The sequence below is a fragment of the Mobula birostris genome, chromosome 6 (assembly GCF_030028105.1).
Source record: "Mobula birostris isolate sMobBir1 chromosome 6, sMobBir1.hap1, whole genome shotgun sequence".
NCBI classification, from domain to species: domain Eukaryota; kingdom Metazoa; phylum Chordata; class Chondrichthyes; order Myliobatiformes; family Myliobatidae; genus Mobula; species Mobula birostris.
Window position 1 is genome coordinate 71,101,274 of NC_092375.1, and position 23,943 is coordinate 71,125,216.

Here is a 23,943-nt window from a genome sequence, read left to right on the forward strand (position 1 = left end):
GATGGAGATTCAGTAGTAGTGTTATTGGAACAAATATTGGAGAACTAAAAGGACAGCATGGGTGTGGTACGAAACGCTCTACACTTCTGGTGTTGCATGACTGAGCATGAAAGCAGAAGGACGGGCTGGTTTTTAACAGCTATCTTTAGTTGTCACTTTGCACCTCCTGTGAACCCACCAAGGGTGGAACACCAATGTGACACTTGCTTGTGGTTTAGCAGAGCAGACGTGTGTATTAGAGAGCTGAACTACACTGCAACTGGTTATCTGTGGATGGTCACTACTTAACTTAAGCAAGGCTGTTTGTTATATGACCTTTAATGGTTGAATGCAACTTATTGATCCAGGATGGTTTTTAGCAACTGTAAGCATTAAAAACCTCAAACAAAAACTCATTTTTACCAAAGAGAACTTATTGTTGCAAAACTTTCTGCCATTATAGCCAACAGTCAGTCACATGAAATTATCTTTAAAGGCGTGCAATGCAAATTATTGTTTGTGGACCAGTATTATGTGGCATGCACTGATTCAGAACTCCGATTAAAAATCAAACACTACTGTCAAAACACAAAATGGGTCCAGTAATTAATGCTTTTATGTCTTGTTTTTGTGACCGATTGCTGCCTGCTATTGCAGCAAGGTTTGGTGCTGGAAAGTTTCCTTTGGTAATAGTGATCTTTAGATTGAGTCTTTCAAATGTGTCTGCCAGGCAGGATTGACTATTGCCTCACTGTTGCTTGGCAATGTAGGATCACAGGCAATGGAGGAGCCGTTTAAAGTTGGCTACTTGAGAAGAGATGGCTCTGTAAGTACTAATAGCCAAAGAGTCAAAATTAGGTCATTTTTTTTATTGAATTGGCATTCAAAGAAATTTCAGATGAAACAATTAACAATGAGCGCTCCCAGTATTTCTCAGAACAAATCCGCCCCAACAATATTTGGCAGCTTAAAATGGAGAATGTTTCTGTGCTGCAGAATCTCTGCCTCCTTTCCTGCTCTGCTGACTTATGTCCTACTTGTGAACGTGATGGTGATGCAGCACAGAATACAGACACAGTCCTGTGCTGGGAAAGAGAACCAGTCCATTATGTACCTAATCATAAGGAATTTCAGTCTTCTCATGCACCAGAGTTCCCACCTGCTCGATACCTGACTTTGCTCTTGATGTTATATCTCAGAAACGATGGTGGGTTTAGGAGGGCTCTTAGTATTTCAAGACAGCCAGGAAAGAATTTCCTACCCTGGATCCACCTATCGTGGGGGGAGGGGTAGCAGGGAAGACAATACAACTTCTATACATCACTTCTCTGGAAAGATGTCTTACAGAGTTATTGGTGAGGAAGGAAGAACATGAGCATTGAGGGGTTGCAAGGATTTAATCTGACTGCTTTTGGAGGGGCAGCTATTCACATCCTTAATGCTGTGTGGTAAGCATCCATAAATCAGTGCTTAAGTTCATTAAACTTTGAAGCAAGCCACAACTTTTAATTTTGCATTGAGAAGGATTCCTTCTGCAGCAAATGCAAGTTCACATGTTGAATTACAAGTTCAAGTTTAATTGTCACTCAGCCAGACATGAATACCCATGAATACAGCCAAATGAAACAGCATTACTCTGAGGCTGATGTGTAAAACCTAATACCAACAGTCATACACTGCACAAAGCACAGACAGCACATACAGTATAAGATAGCAAGCACGTATAAGATATCAGTAAGATACAGTCACACAAAAAATGTAGTCTAAGACAGAGTCCGTAAATTTTGCAGAAATCTGTAGTTGACCAGAATACAACTTGTCTCCCGCCAAGCAAACATAGAGGGCTGCACCGACTCCAGCTTGGACGTCGTGCCACATCGCCTCTGGTGGAGTGCACTGGCTATGGTGTCTCTCTCCTGGTCAGCTGTAAACAGGCAACCCCATGGCTTGAGGCCTAGTCCTTGCTACAATTGAGGGTATGCAGCTCCCTCACTGTCCACCCCTACCATTGGCCAATAAATCAGTAGAATCTGGCTTACAGCATTCTACATCAACAATGTCCAACAGGGTCTTGCAATCTCAAGAAAAGTGACTAAGATGATCACTTGCTGTTATACTGCATATCTCTATCGCACAATGACTTCTCCGCCGTCTCTCTGACTCAAGTAGCAGCACGGTCTGCACCATCCAGCTCCTTCAGTTCCTCCACCAACGAGCAACTTGCTGAAGGAGTAGACCTGCAGTACTTCAAGTTCTTAATGTCTTGTGATCTTTGGTTGACCCCGCAGAAACGACATGCACCACCTGACCCTTTGCAGGCTATAATTTTGTAATTACAATTCATGACGAGATGTTTAATTATCCATGTTCTTGAATTCTTTCTGGAAAATATTATTAATTTATTCTCAGATATGGGTATCAAAAGGAAGGCTGGAATGCTTTGCACTCCTTAACTACTCTTGAGAAGGTGGTGGGGTGAACTGTTCTCTTGACCCAATGCAGTCCTTGGAGACAATGTCATCCCACGGTGTTACTGGTTGCAGACATGGTTTTAATTCAGTGGCCATCAGTAACCAGCTGTTCCATATTCAACTCTGGATGTTTTGTATTTCTGCAGGAGCCTCAGGAGTAACAGTGTCCCCTCCACTTACTACCCTGTCTTTTATGGATCATAAGCTTGGTAAGTTCTTTCAGACTATGATGGCCACTCCATTTCTGGATTTTAGTCCAAGCACTTTATTTGTAAAGAGTCTATGACAAAACCTGAGTGTCTCTGTCTAGTTGTGGACAATATCTTACATGTCAACACAGATAGCAGCTCAGATGCTTGTTTCAAGCCTATTGGAAAGAACCCTCCAAAGTCAGCTTGCAGTTGTTTTTGAACTACAGGTGAGAGAAAGGATGTGTGAATTGTTCCTCAAAATATGTGGCAGACATTTAACTTGATTCTCTAAATATTTTCTATATAAAATAAATCCCATGTAACTCGTGGCAAGCGGTTAAAGTACTGGATGCATTAATGAATTATCGGGAAGGTAAACCAAATGGAAACTTTATGAAATGTGAGATAGACTCGCTGATAGGCAGAAACATTTCCCAGAAGAACAAAGACCAAGTGACTTACAGGAAAGTAGCTTAATATCTATTGTGATCCTTACTATTTTGTTCTTCACAGTTGACCACCCTGTTCCTTCAGTAAATTAAAAAATTTAACAGTTCCTTTAATATTTTGCACATAAACACAGATCTAACATGACATACTATTAATTGTGATGAATGAATTGAAATCTTAAGACTGTGTCATAAAATATGGTATGCAAACACAATCTGCAGGTAATTACCTTCAGTACCTTACTGAAAGCTTTACTAAATTCTAACAAAGAGAATTGGTAATTTGAAAACATGCATCAGAACCAAATGAATAAAGGGCTTTAAAAGTTCCCGAATAATTAAAAAAAAACTAGTTGGAATACATTTTCACCAAATAAAGCCTTTAATGAACTGAAGACTGAGCTTTGAGTAATAGTGCATAATAATTCCAGCTTTGAGTAATAGTGCATAATGGTAGTGTCAGATGAGTCGCTCATTATTCATGTTATTTTCCATTGTCTTTGTATAGGGCAATATATTAAGCATATCCATATTACATGCAGATAAAATTAAACCATCTCACACCTGCCTCTTTGTTCGGGAGGATTCATGCCATTCGTACACTCTTACATCAGCTGCAAGAGGTTTCAAACTCCAAGAAGAAGGCATCCCTGGTTCCAGAACACTTTAATCACAATCAGGAAAGCTCACCAATACCTCTACTTTCTGAGCAGGCTGATGAGAGCTGGACAATGCACATCTATACTCACATCAATTTTAGCAGAGAGCATCCTAACAAGCTGCATCACTGCATGGTACAGAAACTGCACTGCGGCAGATAGGAAGGGTCTACATTTGGGTAGTCAAAACTGCCCAACACATCAATGGCACCAGCCTACCCACCAGCAAGGACATATACACAGAAGGGTGTTGGAAAAAGGCCAGTAACAACATGAAGAATCCCATGCACCCAGCTCTTGGACTGTTTGTCCCCCTCCCATCAGGGAGGAGGCTACGTAGCATCCACACCAGAACCACCAGACTCAAAAACAGTTACTTCCCCCAAACAGTAAGGCTGATCAACACCTCCACCCACTAACCCACCCTTCAACACTCCCACCACCATTACTTATCATTCCTGTCAGTCACCTTATGTATAGACATTCCTATGCTTAATGTCACTTTATGGACATATAATTAATCTATATATATCAGCTTTTTATGTATTTATAGTTATTATGTGTTTTATTATTATTCTGTTCTTTATCTTACTGTGTTTTTTTTTGAGCTGCATTGGATCTGGAGTAACAATTATTTCATTCTCCTTTACTCTTGTGTACTGAAAATGACATTAAACAATCCTGAATGAATCTTCAGACTTGAAGTCCACAACTTTGATAAGTCGATAGCCACAAACTATGGTCAATTATTTGGTGTTACTATGGAAGACCCAAGCATGTTCCCTTCACTAACTCAGAGGACAGAAGATCTACACAATAACAACCGTTTGTATAAAGGCTGAAACTAGATGTATTTATAAGTAAAATAAAAATATAGAAGCAAAAGTTACAGCAAGGTACTGAAGAGAATAAAGCTTAATGATAACTGGAGACAATCGCTTACTGATACCTGAAAACAATGTGGCAGCTGAAAGTAATTTCACTTCTGTGACACGACAGAGATGAGTATGTCATTCAGACTGATACTCCATTATAAGGAGGAAATCCTGCATAACTGTGAAGCTGAACTCGGCATTCCATTGCACACACTACTGGAAGGGATTAGGGACCGCTTTTCATCTGATGGTCAACATCCTTCCCTTTAACAAAAATCTGACATAGATATTCTTTTCTTTTGTTACTGCTGGTGGTTAATTAAAACATGTTGCAGTTACCCAAAAAGTAGTGTCTGCACTGTAGGATTTGTGATATCTAGAGGACACAATTAGTCACTTTACAAATGTACGCTCTTTCTCGGAAACTAAACACATTTAGAGCAGCTCCTTTGAAAATTCGGTGTACTTCCTCTTTCCTTGATGGGATCTAAATTAGATGTTACACATGGATCACAAGAGCTATGAATATCATTGGAGCCAGGGCACCATTGCCAGAAATGGAAGTTACCAAGTGCAATATGTTCTGGTGGTATAATTCCCCCGTGATCTCGGCACCATAAATGAAGAAAGAACCCATGGAATGTTAATGAGAAAGTAAACACACATTGTTTAGGCTTTAGACATCTGAACACATGAAGCAATCGACTTTCAGTGATTTACTGTGAAGGTGACGTGCAGGGCAAACCGAACTGCTGCAAACCCAGGGCCACATATCGTAATTCATGCCATCAGCAAGGTCAGACATGACTCCTGGGAGACAGCCAGCCATGCGTGCCCGGATGGCACTTCAAACCTGGGGTGAGGAAGTGATATATAGCGAGAGATGGTGAACTGACAGATTAAATGGTGGGGGTTTGAAGGCTCATTGATTGTACGTCCCGACATCGCTGATCAGATCCTGGTGACTTGATACTAGGCTGTCCTATCAAACAATACTCAGGGGTAGAAGGGTGATTACAGAGAATGGTGTTGGAATATGAGAGAGCGGTTTGACCCAGGGTGCCAGTGACTCAAGTTAACTTTGTGCTGTGCTGACCATACACATACAAATCAAAGCTTTCCCTGTCTGAGTCGCTTTGCCTGTTGGCCCAGAGTTGGTAATTGGCATGCGTTAATCCTCTTGCTGTGCTTAAAAACTGTAAGTTGCAGCACAAAGTTCCATTTCACCAATATTTGCGTCAGTATGAATAGACCACTAACACCATTTTGTGCCCTATCTCTCTTGGCGCTGGAATAAAACGGACATCAAGCCTTTTCTGACTCCATATAAAAGATGATGCAGGTAGAAGGGACAAGGTTTTATTTAAATTCAAATTGGTAATTTTTAAATGAAAATCAAAAGAATCACTGATCCGAAAAATTGACCGCCTCTTGTTTGCCACATACTGTCCGACCTGTGGCACTTTTCCAACATTTTCTGTTTTGATTGGTCATTATTAAGATGCTCTTTACATTAACAAAAACAATGTAAGGCATTTTTACCTTTTAAAATTTCAAATGCTTTAATCAGAGATTTGTACAGTGCTAAAGACCAGGTCAAGAGGGGACTTCGTGCGGTACTGAGGTTGCCTTCAACGGGTAAAAACAGGTACTATTGACATCTTTCAGGTCAAACACAATACATCTGCACTAATTCATGTTTAAGGATAAAGCTTAGCTTAACCTGGAGGATTTCAAATATGGAGTGTTGTCTCAATGTAAGATCTACTTGTGCAATTTTACACCATTAAAACCAGATAAAGCTGCCACAAGTGATGCCTTACCTTAGCCTTTGAATGTTGGATGTAATCCCTGAGTGTCTGTAGACCCCATCTACAATGCCGTGTTTCTCAATGAATTCTGCACAGCTTTTGAGGACTTGAGGAACTATTTAAATAAAGAAAAGATGGACAATTGTTTCAGTGCTCAATGCATTCAATCTCTTTCTCCTTAGCTGATGACTATACAGAAATATAAAATGAAAACATCTTCAGAAAAGTGAACCTTGATCTTTAAAAGCTTCACAGAAATATATTTGGTAAAGTGTGTCTTTTTCTTTTAGTTAATAGCTTAAATCCACATAGCATTTTCTCCGACTGTAACATATACTGAGTAAATATTCATTCTGCACTACTGCTCACCACAGCTACAATGGCACATTCTAACTTAAGCTTTCAGAGATTCAGTTCGCATGAGAAAATGCAGCTCGATTTTTGAAAAACTCCTTTAAGATTAGAAGGATCTTATAAAGTAATACTTTGCACAGCCAAGCATGGTGCACAGGATCTTAACTTTTTGTTGCCATGAATTTCAGTGCATTAATCCAGGTTCCAGAGTCAAATAATTTTGGTCAGCAGGGAGGGGAGGTGAGGCAAAGTGGGCTGTGTCTCTCTGCACTTAGACTATCTACAATATATAAAAGGAGAGCTAATGAGCATGTTTGCCCTTAACTCTTAGAATCTGTGTGTTCTTCAAAAGTTGGGAAATAACTTGCAGAGCCTGGGCCTCTCCACTTCTTCTGGGTCCAGTTTGTACATTGTTCAAGCTTATTATGAAATTATATTAAGGAAGTATGTTCCTGGGCATGGAATTTATTTGCAGAGAAATGTTTCATTTGTCCCTCTCTCAAGAACCATTGTAGCAAGATGACAGTTTAAATGGGAGGAATGAAGAGACAGAAATAGGAATTTATTGCTCCCTGGGTAGAATAGGTTGGACTGGTTGAGGAACTGAATAAAAGCAGTATTAATGCCCTGCATTTACATACAAGTAGTGACTGTCTGTGGAAGGGCAGAAATGGAAAAAAAAATCCCCAGCACATTGCTGAAGGCATAACATTAGAATCCTACCTTTGTAACCAATTTACTTTTCAATAAGCAATCATTTTCAGTGCCATCATGGATACCAGTCTCCATAGTATCCAAGACATCTTCAAGGAGTGGTGCCTCAGAAAGGCCATGTCTATTATTAAGGACCCCAATCACTCAGGATATGCCCCCTTCTCGTTGTTACCACAACTAAAGCCTGAAGACACACACTCAGTGATTCAGGAACAGCTTCTTCTCCTCTGCCATCCGATTTCTAAATGAACACTACCTTACTTTTTTATTATTTCTATTTTTGCACTATTTTTAATTGAACTATTTAATATATATATATTTACTGTAATTGATTTATTTTTTCATTTATTTATCATGCATTGCATTGTACTGTTGCTGCTAAGTTAACAAATTTCACAATATATGTCGGTGATATTAAACCAAATTCTGATTCTGGTCACCTGCAGTATCCATAGAACAGCCTTTTGGGTGTCACACAAGACACCCAAGTCTCTTTGCATCACCCACCTCTGTAATTATTGTCACTTAAATTATATGCTTCCTTTTTACTTTTCTTTCCAAATGAATAACTTCACATTTCCAAAACTGCAATCTATTTCCCAGTTATTAGTCCCCTTAATAACTCATCTAAATCTCCTTGTTGCCCTGGTATTTTATCTTCATATTTTGTTCTGTTGCCTGCCCTTGGGCCAACAGTAAATTTACTAACCACATTTCGTCCTTCGTCCTAATCCCTTACATAAAATATAAAAAGTTGAAGCCTTAATGCTAATCCTGATTACATACTTGCCAACCTGAAAAGGACCACTAATGCCATCTCATTGTTTCGCATTAGCCAGCTAACCACCTGCCCATGCAAATGTGTTGCTTCCTATGACATGAGCTTTTATTTTTGGCAGTAACTAACGACATGACATTTGCTGAATGTCCTCAGGAAATCTATGTACAATATATCCACTAGTTCTCTTAGCACAGATTACATCCTCAAATAATTCTAACATGTTGGTCAGACATGATTTCCCTGTCACAAAATGCTGACTTTCTATAATGTCCTTTATAATAGCTTCCAACGTTTTCTTTCTGACAGAATTAAGCTACCTCATTTGAAATAGCTGCATTCTGTTCTCTTTTGCTTTTCGAATAAAGGAGTCATATTTGCTATTTTCTAATCTAAAAGAGCCTTCTTTAAATCTAGTGGATTTTGGAAAATTAAAGTAAACACATTAATAATTTCATGAGCACTTAATTGATAGATAGATAGATAGATAGATATACTTTATTGATCCCGAGGGAAATTGGGTTTTGTTACAGCTAAGATGAAGATCACCATGTCCCAGAAACACATTAGCCCACAATACTGTTCCATGTTTGCAATATTACTCCTGATTTAATATTAAAGAGTTACGAATAGGAAAGAGAAATGATTGGAATGAAATCATGGAAATAAATGTAAAATAGAAACCTCATTCTGACAAGAAACTTTAAATTGTGCCAGTGTGTATCAACTTAAAGCTACACGTCTGACGGATTCAATGCTACCGCACGCGAAAGAGTGGCTTATAAAGTTGCAGTTCCTTTATTTGACTTCTTGCAGTGTCATTAGAATCAAACCATCCCCACCCAAGGGCAAGGCTTCACTGAGTTCAGGTTGATTGTCAGACTAGTGCCAGCAGGGATTAGTGGCAGAGTTTGTGGGTCGGTCCTCTGGCAGATGAGAACAGCTACAACCAGCAGCATTGAAGATGTGAGAAAAGGACTGACACAGTGACACACACAGTGATTGATGAGCTCATGGCCTAAGGTAGAAGGAGTCAATTTTAGAAAACCTAGCACATTTATTTTTCCTACATTTACACACTTAGCCCAGCGGTCGTAGAGCATACGGATCCCTTCTTTGTGGAAGTCGGAGTCTTGGACCTCTAGAGTGGTCCACAGCAGGGGTGATTGATAAGTTTGTGGCCTAAGGTAGAAGGAGATGAGTTATTAACTTCAAACTTTCTGTATTTTCACTCAAAGAGTTGAACTGCACATGCATGTAACGTGAGCGGTATAACTCATCTCCTTCTACCTAAGGCCACAAACTTATCAATCACCCCTGCTGTGGACTACCTGGAGGTCCAAGACACTCTCATTACATGCATGTGCAGTTCTGAGTGATAATGCAGGAAGTTTGAAGTTAACAACTCATCCCTTTCTACCTTAGGCCACGAACTTATCAATCACCCCTGCTGTGGTCCACTTCTACAAAGAAGGAATCTGTATGCTCCACGACCACTGGACTAAGTGAGTACATGTAGGAGGGGGACTATGTTGAAAAATAAATTTGCTATGTTTTCTAAAATTGACTCCTTCTACCGTAGGCCACAAACTTAACAATCACTCCTCGTAGACTTATTTCAATTAACACTCCAAAAACCCCTTTTGTTCAAAATGACCATCACTTCACTGGCTACTCAGCTTAGAAACACAACATTTGCATAATTCAGAACAAGCTGATCTGTATCCACGATTACTTTCAAGGAATAAAATCCATCTTCAGCCAAAACCTAATTCATAAAATGAGAAGATTGTGGACTCAAGTCTCATTTCATAATTGAGACAGATTTCACAATATATGCCCGTGATATTAAACCTGATTCTGAAGAAAGTTATTTGGCATAGTAAAGAGGTAGAACTATGCTCAGGAAAATGTTGAAATTTGGAGCTGATGTTAAATTGCCATTCTGTTTGTCTTCCTGCGTGAGGGGAACAGATCACATTGCCCACTCTGACAAGTGTGGGGAACCACAGTATATTTTCCCCAACCAACGCCTGGCTTTTCTCATCATCATTGGTGTGGGTTTTACATAAATGGTTTAATTACTAGCTTTCTCAAGCAGAGCAGGAACTGCACCATTGGTTATGAAGCACAGCAGCTACTGGCTGGATGTGTTGACCAGTAACAAGAACTGGCAATACCATTTCATACAACTCTCCAGCTGGGATATAAGGATATTACAGATGTAGACAACAGCGTTTTTACAATTTTTATATATACTCCTTATTCTAATCTATAGTTTTTATAATGTACTGCTGCCACAAGAAATTTCATGACATATGCCGGAGATGTTAAACCTGATTCTAATTCTCTTTGAGGGCTGCTTCCACACTGACTGCCCCGGAGGTTATAACGCTTGGCTGTGAAGCCTTCTTGAACCATTTCATTTATTCTGATTCAGATTCATTCATTTATCACATGAACATCAAAACATACAGTGAGGCGTGTCATTTGCATCAACAGCCGGCACAACCCAAGGACGTGCTGGGGGCCAGTCTGCAGGCATTGCCCCACATTCTGACACCAGCACAGCAGGCCCCCAGTATTCAGCAGAGCAACAGCAACAAAACAACAACATCAAAGCAAGCCCCCTTCCTGCCACTCACTCACAGAGAGTCCTCCAACCCCAGACCAGGCTGGCTGCAGGCTTCCAGACTCTGATGGAGTCACGGGCTTGCAAATACCTGGCTGCTGCCTCCCCACTGGACTTGCAGATCACAGACTAGGGCCTCAGCCAATGGGCCCTGACTTCCGTACTTCCGACTGACTTATGGACTTTGATCTTCAGCATCGATTCCAGTATCTCTCATTCTAGAGAGCTCCTTCGAATAAGCCGTCATTGCTTATTCAAAAATAATTGAACCTGCTGCAAAGAGTTACAGCAGCTACTTAGCAGCTAAGTAGCTTTTTTAATGAGGAGACTTATGTTTTTGCAATGCCAATTGATTTCTTAGCTAAATAAAATTGACAATTTAATTTCTGAAGCTTCTTTCTGCTGTTAAGTGTTTGCGATTGTGATCGTGATTTTTAAGCACATTGCTGAAATTTTTTCTTTACGTTTCTTTATTTCTCAGTCCCATCTTCTTACTTTCTTCTTTATTTCTCTTTCTTTACCTGGTTTGAATCTGATTCAGCATTTTTTTTCCTTCACTATCTTCTCTCAATTCTCACTCTCAAATCTTTCTAAAGAGATGGACAGTTAAGCCAAACCCCACTACCGTCTCAAATGTGCCACATCTGAGATAAGTAAATAAAAGGCCAAAACATTTTCAAGCAGTCACGTTAGCGAAAAAAAATCTAACCAATGAGGTACACTGTGAGGTACACTTTGCCAGCAAATCCTGGGTCAACACATCTAAGCCTCCATAAGGCGGATGGAGGTATTTGCTGTGTAAGTACCAGGATCCACTCACTACGGAGGTCCAGGACTGGTTCTGCCAAATTTCACCAGGTTCCTTTATTATCTTCTCAATAGACACCACATACATAGACCTGAGTTGTTACAGAAAATTGACCTCGGCTGCTTGAAGAGTTGGTCTTGTTCCCACCAATAAGATAATGAGCCCGCCTTTTACCCTTTTCCCTTGCGGAAATTTGTGCGCAAAACCTTTACACATTTAAAATTTCCAGTTCCCATCCTGGCAAGTTGCCTTCAAAACTTTAAATTGCCCAGAGTATTTAATTCTTAAATAATAACGCGTTGGGAATTAGGCAGCAAAAAAAACATAACAAGATGATGATTTTGCACAAAAGCAAGCTTTGAAATTTTCGTTGATCTAAAAGAAAACTTTGAATTAACACATAATGCACAGGATGTCGTGAAAGCGGTTTTAAAAAGGGTGCAACAAGTTAAATCAGGATTTTCTCATAGCAATATATTTGTTTACTTCCCACCAGAACAAGGACATTGAGGTCCTTTTATTGACACATTCCAAGTATGGCAATATTGCCGATGGGTTTGGCCCTTTTGAAAAACGAGCTCATTCCCTGCATTGTGTCATTGCTAAATCAAGATTTTGAATGGCTGTTTCCATTGCAAGCAGGAAGGTTGAGGTCACAGGAAATGAAAACTGGTTGTTTGTTTCAGTAAAGCAAGGTAACACACCCAACATGAGAGTGTTGTTGCTGTGTTGAAAATGTAGCAGGCTTAAGCCCTGGACCCTGAGGCGTGCTGAGCGCTGTTTGCAAAGAGAATTATACAGATCAGCTGCTGTCATCATTTACAAAGGAGGGGTACGACTGAGAACTAGTGAAAACAGGAGAGGTGGCCCTGCATTCTGGCAGATAGATTGATATTCTTAGTTAGCACATTCTTTTAACATTTTATATTTAAATTTATTATAAGTCCTTAGTAAATATATCCATACACATCCATATATTGTAACAAAGATATTATACGATGAAGAAAAACATTCCCCAATGCATTTAAAGAGGCAACTGTATATCTAGACATCTTATGAGAGGGTACATTGCCAAATATAGTTCATGAAATTTCTTCCTGTGTGAGAGAATTGAAAAACCAGTTCCAGACTTCGTACACTGGGAATGATGCAGCAAGCGGTTGAGGCTGCTGGTGCGTTAATTGGCCTTGGAATCAGTCATTTTGTGGAGGTGGAGGAGGGGGGCAACAGTGCTGATGCACTGTTGATTGCTGGGGATTGGCAGTAGTGAATATGCAGGCTGATGTGCGTGTCCTGCCTCACGGAGGAGGTAGTTCATGTTGGCGAGTCATAAGGAAGAGGCTCTTGTCTCCTTATTTCCAGGCAAAGCCAGACCTTGTTCTGATGCCCAGTGTACTTCAGGCGCACATTTTTGTGGGAACTTCTTGCTGAACTAGGTCCTGAAGGAGGATGCTTTTTTCCACAGCCAGCAATGATAGTTGTCAGCTATTATTGCAGGGCATTTCCTCTGCTGAACAGGTTGAGTTTCCTGGGATTGTGACGCTGGATATGCTTGAGAGGATATTCTTCTTTGAATCAATATGGTTAGGTGTCGAGGTAATTTAAATGGTCTTTCTGGCTTTGCTCCCTCTGCTGGCTGTTGGGAAGAGAGGAATGAAACCTATGGTGTGTCTGGTGTGTAGAATCCCTGGTTTGGAGACTGACTATAGGTTTTATTTCAGGTGGTGATGTTTGGGATTTTACGTCTGTTAGCAGGAACCTTTTCTGCTTCTCCTTTGAATCATGGTTGGGCTAAAACTCATTCCCAGGCTTCCTCGGTCTTGCTTCCGGAGGCTGCAAAGGCACTTGTGATGAGGTTTGCAGAGTGTTGCAGGGTGCGGGAAGTAATGCTTCAACTGGAGATGATGCAATGAAGTTTCTCTGTTTCTTGGACCCCACCCATCTCTACCACCACCACACCACACTCTTACTCTGGCTCGGTTCAGTCCTCTTGAGAGATTTCAGTAAACAATTCTCTTAGCTCCGTGTTGGTTATAGCTTTAACTATAATTTTTGGAGTCAGGCATCAGCCCAGTCAATGGATGCTTTGTTGCATTCCATTTGTATTATTCTTTGTGTACAAAACAAAGACCAAATTGGATCGTTCCTGTAAACAGATAGTTGGTTTGCAGTTAACCTTTGCCTATTGCTTGACATTCAGACACTGACTTTGTGCATGATTTCAGCATTGAGCTACTGCTGGAGGTGTATTTGATTGTGTGGATATAGTAGAACGGGAGGGGGGGAATATCGTGAGGGCTTGCTCTGGTTAAGGTTGTTTGCACTGCCGAAAATTACTCTGCACTCCTTTTCATGGAGCAGAATTTCAGCTGGAACAAGCACGGGCAGTCATATCCAGGGAAACGCTGACAAATGGCGCAGCAAGTATCGAGTTGTGGGTGCCGCATCCATGGGCAGTTGGAGGAAGTGCAAAGCAATGGAGTTATCTGGTGCACGCAGGAGGCCGGGAGCCTCACACTCAGAAGATAGCGGCAGCAGATAATGGTGGATCTCAGTGCTGGAAAGCAAGCTCAGAATTCCTGAATGTAGCGTTGTAAGAAGTTCAAAGCCTTACATATTCAAGGTCAGTAAATGCATTGACAAATCACATATTCCCCCAATACCCTGTTCAGTTCACCACACTCTCAACATCAACCTTTCATTCCCAACATTCACGTGGTCCATGAGAAGCTTGCATATTTAAACTGCTAGAAGCCTCAGTGCCCACTTATCACAGCCAAAGCACATTGCCAGCAACTTACAGCAGGACGCCCAAATTGACTGCATGAAGTTCACAATGCACGCCCCTTGCTTGAGCGAGCAGGCTGCATTTCTAATCCTGGTGGAAGCCACATGCTCACTGTCTGATGAGATCTGCTTACCAGCAAGAGGGAACTAAATAGTCGGCTTTCTTTAAAAGTGCCTCTGCATTCTCCCTTATGCAGCAGAACGTGCAAAGTTGTGATACATTGCAAATATTTTCAGCTTCTGTCTGCAGAGAGTAATATGTCTTGGCCATGCTGAACTTGATAGTACCTGGCAACACTGTCCTTGTTCTGCTCTGCTTGCTGGCGTGGCTGCAGCAGAGGACACATTTCAAGGGAACCTCTTTAGTGAAGCGCAAAACACGAAAGCAATGTTCTTTACTAGTGCTCAGCATGTTAATGACAAGGACTCTGCAGTAATGATGCCATTAACATTTTCAGGACGGATGATACAACTGAGATGGCCATTGCCTGCCATTTCTGCGGCACCTGCCACTTATCTTTTTGGACGTGGCCTTGAAGTCATTTGCCCTGCCGTGTAGTTGCTGTTTGTCTTCTCGAGTGATCTGATCTCTGAGGCAAATGCCTTGCAGAAGGAGAGAGGGAGGGAGGCAGGCAGACAAGTTCAAGGGTAACCATGGATAGAAAGACTGAAAACAGAGAAACTGGAAAGAAAGAGAGATGAGGGGGAGAATATGACCAGAGATGGAGATAAGGAGGAAGAAATGGGGATATTGGATAGAATAAGAGATTGGGGAGAGAATGAAAATGAGAGTCAATGTGAGTGACATTGAGAGAGAGAGAGAACATGGAGAGATAGCAAGCTTGATATACAAAAATAATGAAAAGATAAATATTAGCTTTATTTGTCACATATATATCAAAATAAGTGTGAGAAATAAAACAAATCTAATACAGTATAATGTCTCTACTATTGCCATACACCAGCCTTTCTGATCTTGAGTGATTTGAGCAACACTCACAAGACCATCAGGCCTTTGACAAGGAGGGGAAAATAACAGGGTGAAGTGGCAGTTGGGAGTGTCGGTTGCCTGAAAGGAGGAGTAATTATAGGAAAAGATCAGTTATAGAAGAGAGACTTCATTGATGCACAAGACTATGATCAACGAGTCACGCTATTCTGCTCTACCTGCAGTCATTATCCACTCTGGCATTGTTTCAGGAGCAATGCCACATGAAGTCAGATTACTTGTTTCAAAAATCAACCATGAGCTGCATTTTTCTAATTAGAAAGCAACCCTGGTATCTCTGGTGCAGTGTTTTACAGATTTCCCTCTGGGCATTTAGTGGCTGACGATTGAGGGAAAGAGTTTATTTCCCAACTCTAACTGGAAATGTCACACCCTTTCAGCCTTGTTGCAGGTTAATAATGGTTCAATGGTACCAATTAATATCAGATAATCTATACATTATACAACCTGAAATTCTTACTCTTCGCAGACATCTGCGAAACAGAAGAAAACCTCGAAGAATGAATGACAGTAAAAACGTTGGAACCCCAAAGATCCCCACCCCCTCCCACAAAGCATCAGCCCTCTCCCCATTTGTTCCAGCAGGAAGCGTCTGCGTCCACCATCCGCCAAGCGAGCAATAACAAAGCACCCAAAGAAAGATCATGATCTGCAGTCCAGCAAAAACCATTGTTCACTCAATAATTTGACATGACACAGGCTCTCTCTCGCTCTCTCTCTCTCTCTCTCTCTCTCTCTCTCTCTCTCTCTCTCTCTCACTAACAAGGGGCAGAGAGGTTTTCTTCCACCGCATTTGAGGTGTCACATTGCTCTGTCAGCATTGCCTCTCATTTGCCCTTTGAACCTGTCTGCAGCTTCACCTTCCACAGCATACATCCCAAAGTCCTCCCACACTTTTCCCAACTTCGGGCGGATATTCACTGTGGGTTCCATCTGTGAGTCATTTTGGCTGCTGTGGTGATATCTATAGTAACCGAACACTAGACTAGATCCAGTCCACACACACCACTGTCTGCAAATGTTTTTTACTTAGTTTTGGAGAAGGCCCAAGTAGGATGAAGGAAAATCTCACAGACTCACCCAAACTGAGAATATGAATTGCTGTATTCATAAGTTTGAACAGTACAAGACTGTACTGCAGTCCAAGTTTGAATTATATTAAAAAGGCAAAGCATTTAGATTTTGGCCTTCTGATATCAAAAGCTACCAGCAGTTGATTTTTTAAAATCTCTGCAGATGACTTTCTGAATACCTCCACTCATTTTACTTCTAAAAACAGTTGCTCCCCGTTACAGGACAGCTTTTGCGCTGGCTGGTATGTAAATAATGCCAACATTCTTGGCCATTCAGTTCTGTCTTTACCGCTCTGAGCCTCCCTCATGCAGCAGCCATTTACACATTAATTTATTCAGCTTCACTAGTTGAAGTCTTAAGATTTCTGCAGCAGAATCTGATTTGTGACCCTACTGTAAGCACAAGAGATTTTGCAGATGCTGGAAATCTGTGGCAATGCACACACACAAAATGCTGAAGGAACTCAGCAGGTCAGGCGGTGTCTATGGAAATGAATTAACAGTCAATGTTCTGGGCCAAGACCTTTCATCAGGACTGGAAAGGAAGGGAGAAGATGCCAGAACAAGAAAGTGGGGGGAGGGGAAGGAGGACAAGCTAGAAGGTGATGGGCGAAGCCAGTGGGAGGGGGAGGGGAATGAAGGCAGAAGCTGGGAAGAGGTAGGTGGAAAAGGCAAAACAGCTAGAGAAGAAGAAATCAGACAGGAGAGGACAGTGAACCACGGGGAAAGGGAAGGAAGAGGAGAACCAGGGGGAAGTGATAGGCAGGTGAGAAGAAGAGGCAAGGGGCCAGAGTGGGGAATCGAAAAAGAGGGAAAAGGGAGGGGAAAATTACTAGAAGTTGGAGAAACTGATGTTCAGGTCATTAGAGTGAGGTGGCCCTACTATTGCAAGTTTCTAGTCATTGTACAGGACATTGACATGGTCCTTCACACACGCACAAACACACACACACACACACACGCACACACACACGCACACACACACGCACACACGTACGTGTAGACACAGACGTAGACACAGAAAAACACAATAGCCAGGTAATGTGGATGCTGGAAGGAAATCTGAACTGTAAACAAAAATATTTTGGAAGTACGCAGCAGGCCAGATAGCATCTGTGGAGAAATAAGGTGCTAACATTTCAGTTGATAATTTTCATCAAAAAGTGGCTAACTATTTTTGGCGTTCAGCTAAAGTGTTCATTCATCAATGGTCTTCCATACTTTACATCATATTGGTTCAAGATTGGCACTTCGAAAAGTGCCTAATGTACAATCAGAACTGTCCAGTCAAATCCAGGTATATCAGTAATGTTATACCTAGATCCTTAGATCAGTTTTTAATGATTCTAACTACACTCTCCCAGGCTTTTGTATGCAGAAGATATAAAGTCTTCCTGATTTTTACAATACAAAGGTAAACTCCCTCAGCAGGAGGTGCTCACATCCCTACTCTACTGTGTAATGAGTTAAGTTTTTTTATCTACTGTGTAAGAAGAAGAAGAAAGCCCTTAACTCCGAGTGGAGTCATCGGGATTTTTTTTTAGCAGGCTTTCTTATTTTATGAGGCCAAGTTGCTAGCAAGACACTCAACCCAGCATGGATGGAAAGCATGCAAGGCAGCTGGCTGGATTCGAACTTGGGAACCTTCGCTCCGAAGTCCGGCGCTGATGCCACTACTCTACCAGCCGGCTTATCTATTGTGTATGGTGGTGTTATATATGTGACGTACATTCTTCTAGTAACTCAGCAGGCCAGGCAGCATCTATGGAAAAAAGCACAGTCAACATTTCAGACTGAGACCCTTCAGCAGGACTGGAGAAAAAAAAGCTGAGGAGTAGATTTGAAAGGTAGGGGAGAGGTGAGAGAGAAACACCAGCCGATAGGTGAAACTTGGAGGGGGAAGGATGAAGTAAAGAACTGGGAGGTTGCTTGGTGAAAGAGACAGAAGGCCAATAGAAGATAAAAAGGGGGAGGGTGGGATGAGGTATAGTCCAGGTGGCTGTGAGAGTCCATTGGTTTATTGTAGACTTCGGTGGATAACATGTCTCTGGAGATAGAGACAGTGAGATCAAGAAAAGGGAGGGAAGTGAGGGCAGGGTGGAAGTTGGGGGCAAAGTGGATGAAATCGATGAGTTCAGCATGGGTGCAGGAAGCAGCACCAATGCAGTCGTCGATGTAGCGTAGGAAAAGTGTGGGACAGTCACCAGTGTGGGCTTGGAACATAGACTGTTCCACATAGCCGACCTACCCTGCTACTTGTAAAAATGCCATTCCCTTCTGTCAATTCCTCAGTTTCTTCCGTATTCACTCTCAGGATAAGGCTTTTCATTCTAGAACGATGGAGATGTCCTCCTTTTTCAAAGAAAAGGCCTTCTCTTCCTCTACCATCAATGCTATCAATGCTGCCCTCAACCACATCTCTTCCATTTCAAGCACGTCTGCTCTTACCCCATCCTCCCACCACCCTACCAGGGATAGGGTTTCTCTTGTCCTCACCTACCACCCCACCAGCCTCCGCATCCAACGCATAATTCTCAGAAACTTCCGCCACCTCCAATGGGATCCCACCACCAAGCACATCTTCTTCCCCCCACCCCCACTTACTGCTTTCCACAGGGATCACTCCCTACGGGACTCCCTTGTTCATTCATCCCTCCCCACTGATCTCCCTCCAGGCTCTTATCCTTGCATGCAGAACAAGTGCTACACCTGCCCCTAAACCTCCTCCCTCACTACCATTCAGGGCCCCAAACAGTCCTTTCAGGTGTGTTGACACTTCACCTGCGAGTCTGTTGGGGTCATATACCATGTTCGGTGCTCCCGGTGTGGTCTCCTATATATCGGTGAGACCCAACGTGGATTGGGAGACCGCTTTGCTGAGCATGTACGCTCCGTCCACCAGAACAAGCAGGATCTCCCAGTGCCCACCCATTTTAATTCCACTTCCCATTCCCATTCCGATACGTCCATCCATGGCCTCCTCCATTGCCGTGATAAGGCCACACTTAGGTTGGAGGAACAACACCCTGTATTCTGTTTGGGTAGTCTCCAACCTGATGACATGAACATCAATTTCTCAGACTTCCAGTAATACCTCCCGCCTCTTCACCATTTCCCATTCCTTTTCCCTCTCTCATGTTATCTCCTTGCCCACCCAGCACCTCCCTCTGGTGTTCCTCCCCACCCCCGCCTTTTTCTTTCTTCCATGGCCTTCTGTCTCTTTCACAAATCAACTTCCCAGCTCTTTGCTTCATCCCTCCCCCTCCAAGTTTCACCTGTCTCCAGGCGTTTCTCTCTCCCCTCCCCCACCTTTCAAATCTACTCCTCAGGTATTTTTCTCCAGTCCTGCCGAAGGGTCTCGGCCTGAAACGTTGATGTTCTCTTTTCCATAGATGCTGCCTGGCCTGCTGAGTTCCTCCAGCATTTTGTGTCTGTTGCTCGGATTTGCAGCATCTGCAGATTTTCTCTCGTTTGCTCTCCTCTAGTGTTTGCCTTTCAATACAAAATCGAATGAACAATAGGTGACGATGTTAATTCATGACATATTTTGAACAACTATGATTGCACTCTGCTCCTAAACAACCTGATATATGGTGTGAAAAGTTCAAAGTACATTTAATATTGAAGTACTGTATGTGGATATTATACATTCTTGAGATATGTCTCCTATAAGGCAGCTGTGAAACAAAGAAACCCAAAAGAACCCATTAAAACAAGTCTGTTGAATGCCCAATGTGCAGAGAGCAAAAAAAAACAAATCACGCAAACAATAACCAGAAGCGAATGCTGATCTGAACTTCAGCACAGAGCAGTGTAGGTATAACTGAGCAGTGAGCTGAACCAGCGCATCCCTCCCCTCGCACCTGACACACTAACTTTTAAATCTGGCCCGGTGCCTAAGTCGATGTCCAAACATCAGGTTCAGTTGCCTCGATATACGCTTCGGTTCAGCTTGTAGCCAAACTTTCCGATTTGAGTCAATTGAACTTCGGGTCTCCCTCACTCTCAGCGATGGGCCCACTGCCCCGCCTCATCGAATTGCCTCCAAGTCGAAAGGGAAGTTATAGACTATTTCTCGTGATGTTCGTTTACCAGAAAAAGTGTGATTAATAAAGTAATTAGTTGTTTTGCTTGTTTCGTTAGCAACCAGCCAGAAGTCGCTGATGTTCACCAGTGACATCTTAAACCAGAAAAGGATAGTGAAGCTGCTTTTATACTCCGGGGAGAGAACCACAAGTAATAAGCAGCTTAGAGGTCCAGACTTTGTGATAATGCCATGCCCAATTTAAAGAGCAGGTCAACATACAAGAGACCCAAGTAAATAAAGTAAGAATATTTATGGCTTTCATGGTAAATTTTGAATCTTATAGCAGTTCAGAATAAAGATGTAGTTTCAGTGATTTTCTTTGAATCTACCATGTTACCCAAATACTGTACTTGTTTTACATTGATCTTCCCCGTTTTGATGTGAACAATGATTCCACTGATGAACTGTGATGGACGTGAATGCATTCTGTCGAAGCAGTGTGCATTAGCAGTGTGGACAGTAACTAACATCTAGTGCTATATGAACTGTGCTTGCAGATGCTGGTGAAGGGATAGATGCAATTTGCTTTATAGCATGTGACTATAGTTTCAGGAGTAGTTATAACCTTACAACCACCAGGCTCCAGAGCCGGCGTGGATAACTTCACTTAATACAACTCTGAACTGATTCCACATCTCACAGACTCACGCTCAGGGACTCGACAATTCATGTGTTCATTTCTTTTTTTATTTGCACAGTTTGTCTTCTTTTGCACATTGCGTGGTTGTCAGTCTTTCTGAATGATTCTTCATAAATTCTATTCTATTACTTTATTTTCCTGTAAATGCCCGCAAGAAAATGGATCTCAAGGTAGTATATGGTAATATGTCCTGTACGTTAATTTGACTTTGGCTCACAAATGATACCTGTTTGAACACAATTAGGCAATTACTGGCATGTTTTGGTGGGGATTTGTGCTTGCAGGTGTGCTGTTTACTGGGTGATACGCCTGTAGGCTCTTTGGTGGTATTGTTCTTTACCAAGATGAATAAGGAGGATACATTTGTGAGTTTTCAAGTAGCAGCAGCAGCGAGTACAACAAGAAGTCAAAAGTCATGCCACAAACAGTATTAGAAATTTTCATTTGCTACATTGAAAAATTTATTGTGCAGTATGTTCGGGATTTCTGAGGGCTCGCAGCAAACAATGTTGGGAAGCTGGCCTCTTACCACCTCACCACTTCAGGACAGCCATTGTAGATTATAGGTGCTGAGTAAGAGTACGTTGTGGGCTCTGACTAGGAAAATGAGGCGTAATGAGAGGATGAAGGATCGCTGGTAGGTGTGTTCAAAGGGCTGAGGTTTCCTAAGCCTTTATGAAAGGCAGACATAGAATCATTTGTGATGGACCACTAGGTGCTTCTGCATATTCTGTATGGAGCTTGCACGATCTCCCTGTAGCCATGTCGGTTTCCTTACACATTCCTTTTCAAATCTTTTTATTGCATTATAATCAGTTAAATGAACATATCAATAATAACAATACCAAGAGAACAGGATTACAATAATAGCAGTAATATATAGAAGCATAAGTTCCAAATATCACATCCAGACACATCCTCCTGATCTCTTGATAATTGAAAAGGAAAAAAAAGGTCAAAAGATTTGTTCAAGAAAAAAAAACAAAAAAAAAAACAAAACCCCCCTAAACTAAATAGAAAACAAAACAGAAAAAAAAACTGGGCTGCCATAATTTGTCAATTATAATTATTCTGTCCTTGACTCCGTTCCTCCTTCCATAAACAATTAAATGTTAGGAAAAAGGATTCAAAAAGAAAATCAATTTAAGTCATATGTATGGAAATATTGAATAAAAGATTCCCAAGTTTCCTTGAACTTAATGGAGGAATTAACCATGCCACTCCTGATTTTTTCTAGGTTTAAACAAGCTATAGTTTGAGAAAACCATTTAAGTGCAGTAGGGGGATCAAAATCTTTCCATATAAATAAAATGAATCTTCTAGCCATCAGCGTAACAAATGCTATCAAACAGCAGGCTGAAGGTGATAAGTAATTAGAATCAATCATTGGTAATCCAAAAATTGCAGTAATAGGATGAAGTTGTAAATCAATATGTAAAACTGCTGAAACAATATCAAAGATGTCTTCCTTCCACATTCAAAAGACTTAAGAGTTGGGGTTAGTGAGTTGTAGGCATGCGATGTTGGCACTGGGGACATGGTGACACTTGCAGGCTGCATAGCACAGTCCTTGCTGATTTGATTTGACTTGCACAATGGATTTTACTCCATGTTTTGATGTGCAAGTGTAAAAAAACAGCTAAATTTTGTCTTAAACACAAGAGATTTTGCAGGTACTGGAAATCCAAAGCCCAAATGCTGAAGGAACTCAGCAGTTCAGGCAGCGTCTATGGAAATGAATAAACAGTCAAAGTTTCGGGCTGTAAACGAAAGGGTAAGATGCCAGGTGGGGGGAGGAGAACGAGGACAAGCTTGAAACTAATAGGTGAAGCCAGTTGGGTGGGGGAGGGGAATGAAGGAAGTAGCTGGGAGGTGGGAAAAGTAAAGAACTGGAAAAGAAGGAATCTAATAGCAGAGGAGAGTGGACCATAGGGGAAAGGGAAGAAGGAGAGGAACCAGGTGATAAGCAGGTGAAGAGAAGAGGTAAGAGCCCAGAGTTTGGAATAGAACAAGAGGGAAGGGAGAGGGAAAAAATACCGGAATGAGAAATTGATTTTCATGCCATCAGGTTGAAGGCTTCCTGGATGGAATATGAGGTGCTGTTCCTCCACCTTGGGAGTGGCTTCATTGTGGCAAAAGAGGAGGCCATGGACTGACATTTCAGAAATGGAACGGGGATAGGAATTAAAATAATTGGCCACCAAGAAATTCCACTTTCGCTGACTGGAACGAAAGTGCTTGACAAAGTGATTTCCCAATTTATGACCGGTTTCACCAATGCAGAGGAGGCTGCATCAGGAACAGCAGATACAACAGACAACCCAAAAAGATTCACAGATGAAGTGTTGCCTCACCTGGAAGGACTGTTTGGAGGAGGTGTAGGGACAGGTGTAGCATTTTGACCACTTGCAGGGATAAGTGCCAGGAGTGAGATTAGTGCGGAGGGATGAATGGACAAGGGAATCACGGAGGGAGCGATCCTTGCAGAAAGGGAGGGTTGGGGGGGGGAATAAAGATGTGTTTAGTGGTAGGATCCCTTTGGAGATGGTGGAATTTGTGGAGAATGATGTGTTGGATATGGAGGTTCATAAGGTGGTATGTAAGGACAAGAGGAACTCTATCACTG

The 23,943-nt window shown here is 41.8% G+C and overlaps 1 protein-coding gene across 3 annotated transcripts in view; it reads right to left on the bottom strand.

Moving 5' to 3' along the window:
- The window catches only part of arhgap31 (Rho GTPase activating protein 31), a 114,277-nt gene that overhangs the window by 43,482 nt on the left and 46,852 nt on the right, over positions 1-23,943 (bottom strand). For all 3 annotated transcript variants that reach the window (XM_072260621.1, XM_072260623.1, XM_072260620.1), the window contains exon 2: positions 6,448-6,550. In XM_072260621.1, coding sequence (XP_072116722.1) covers positions 6,448-6,550 — 103 coding nt within the window. The remainder of the gene's footprint in view (positions 1-6,447; positions 6,551-23,943) is intronic.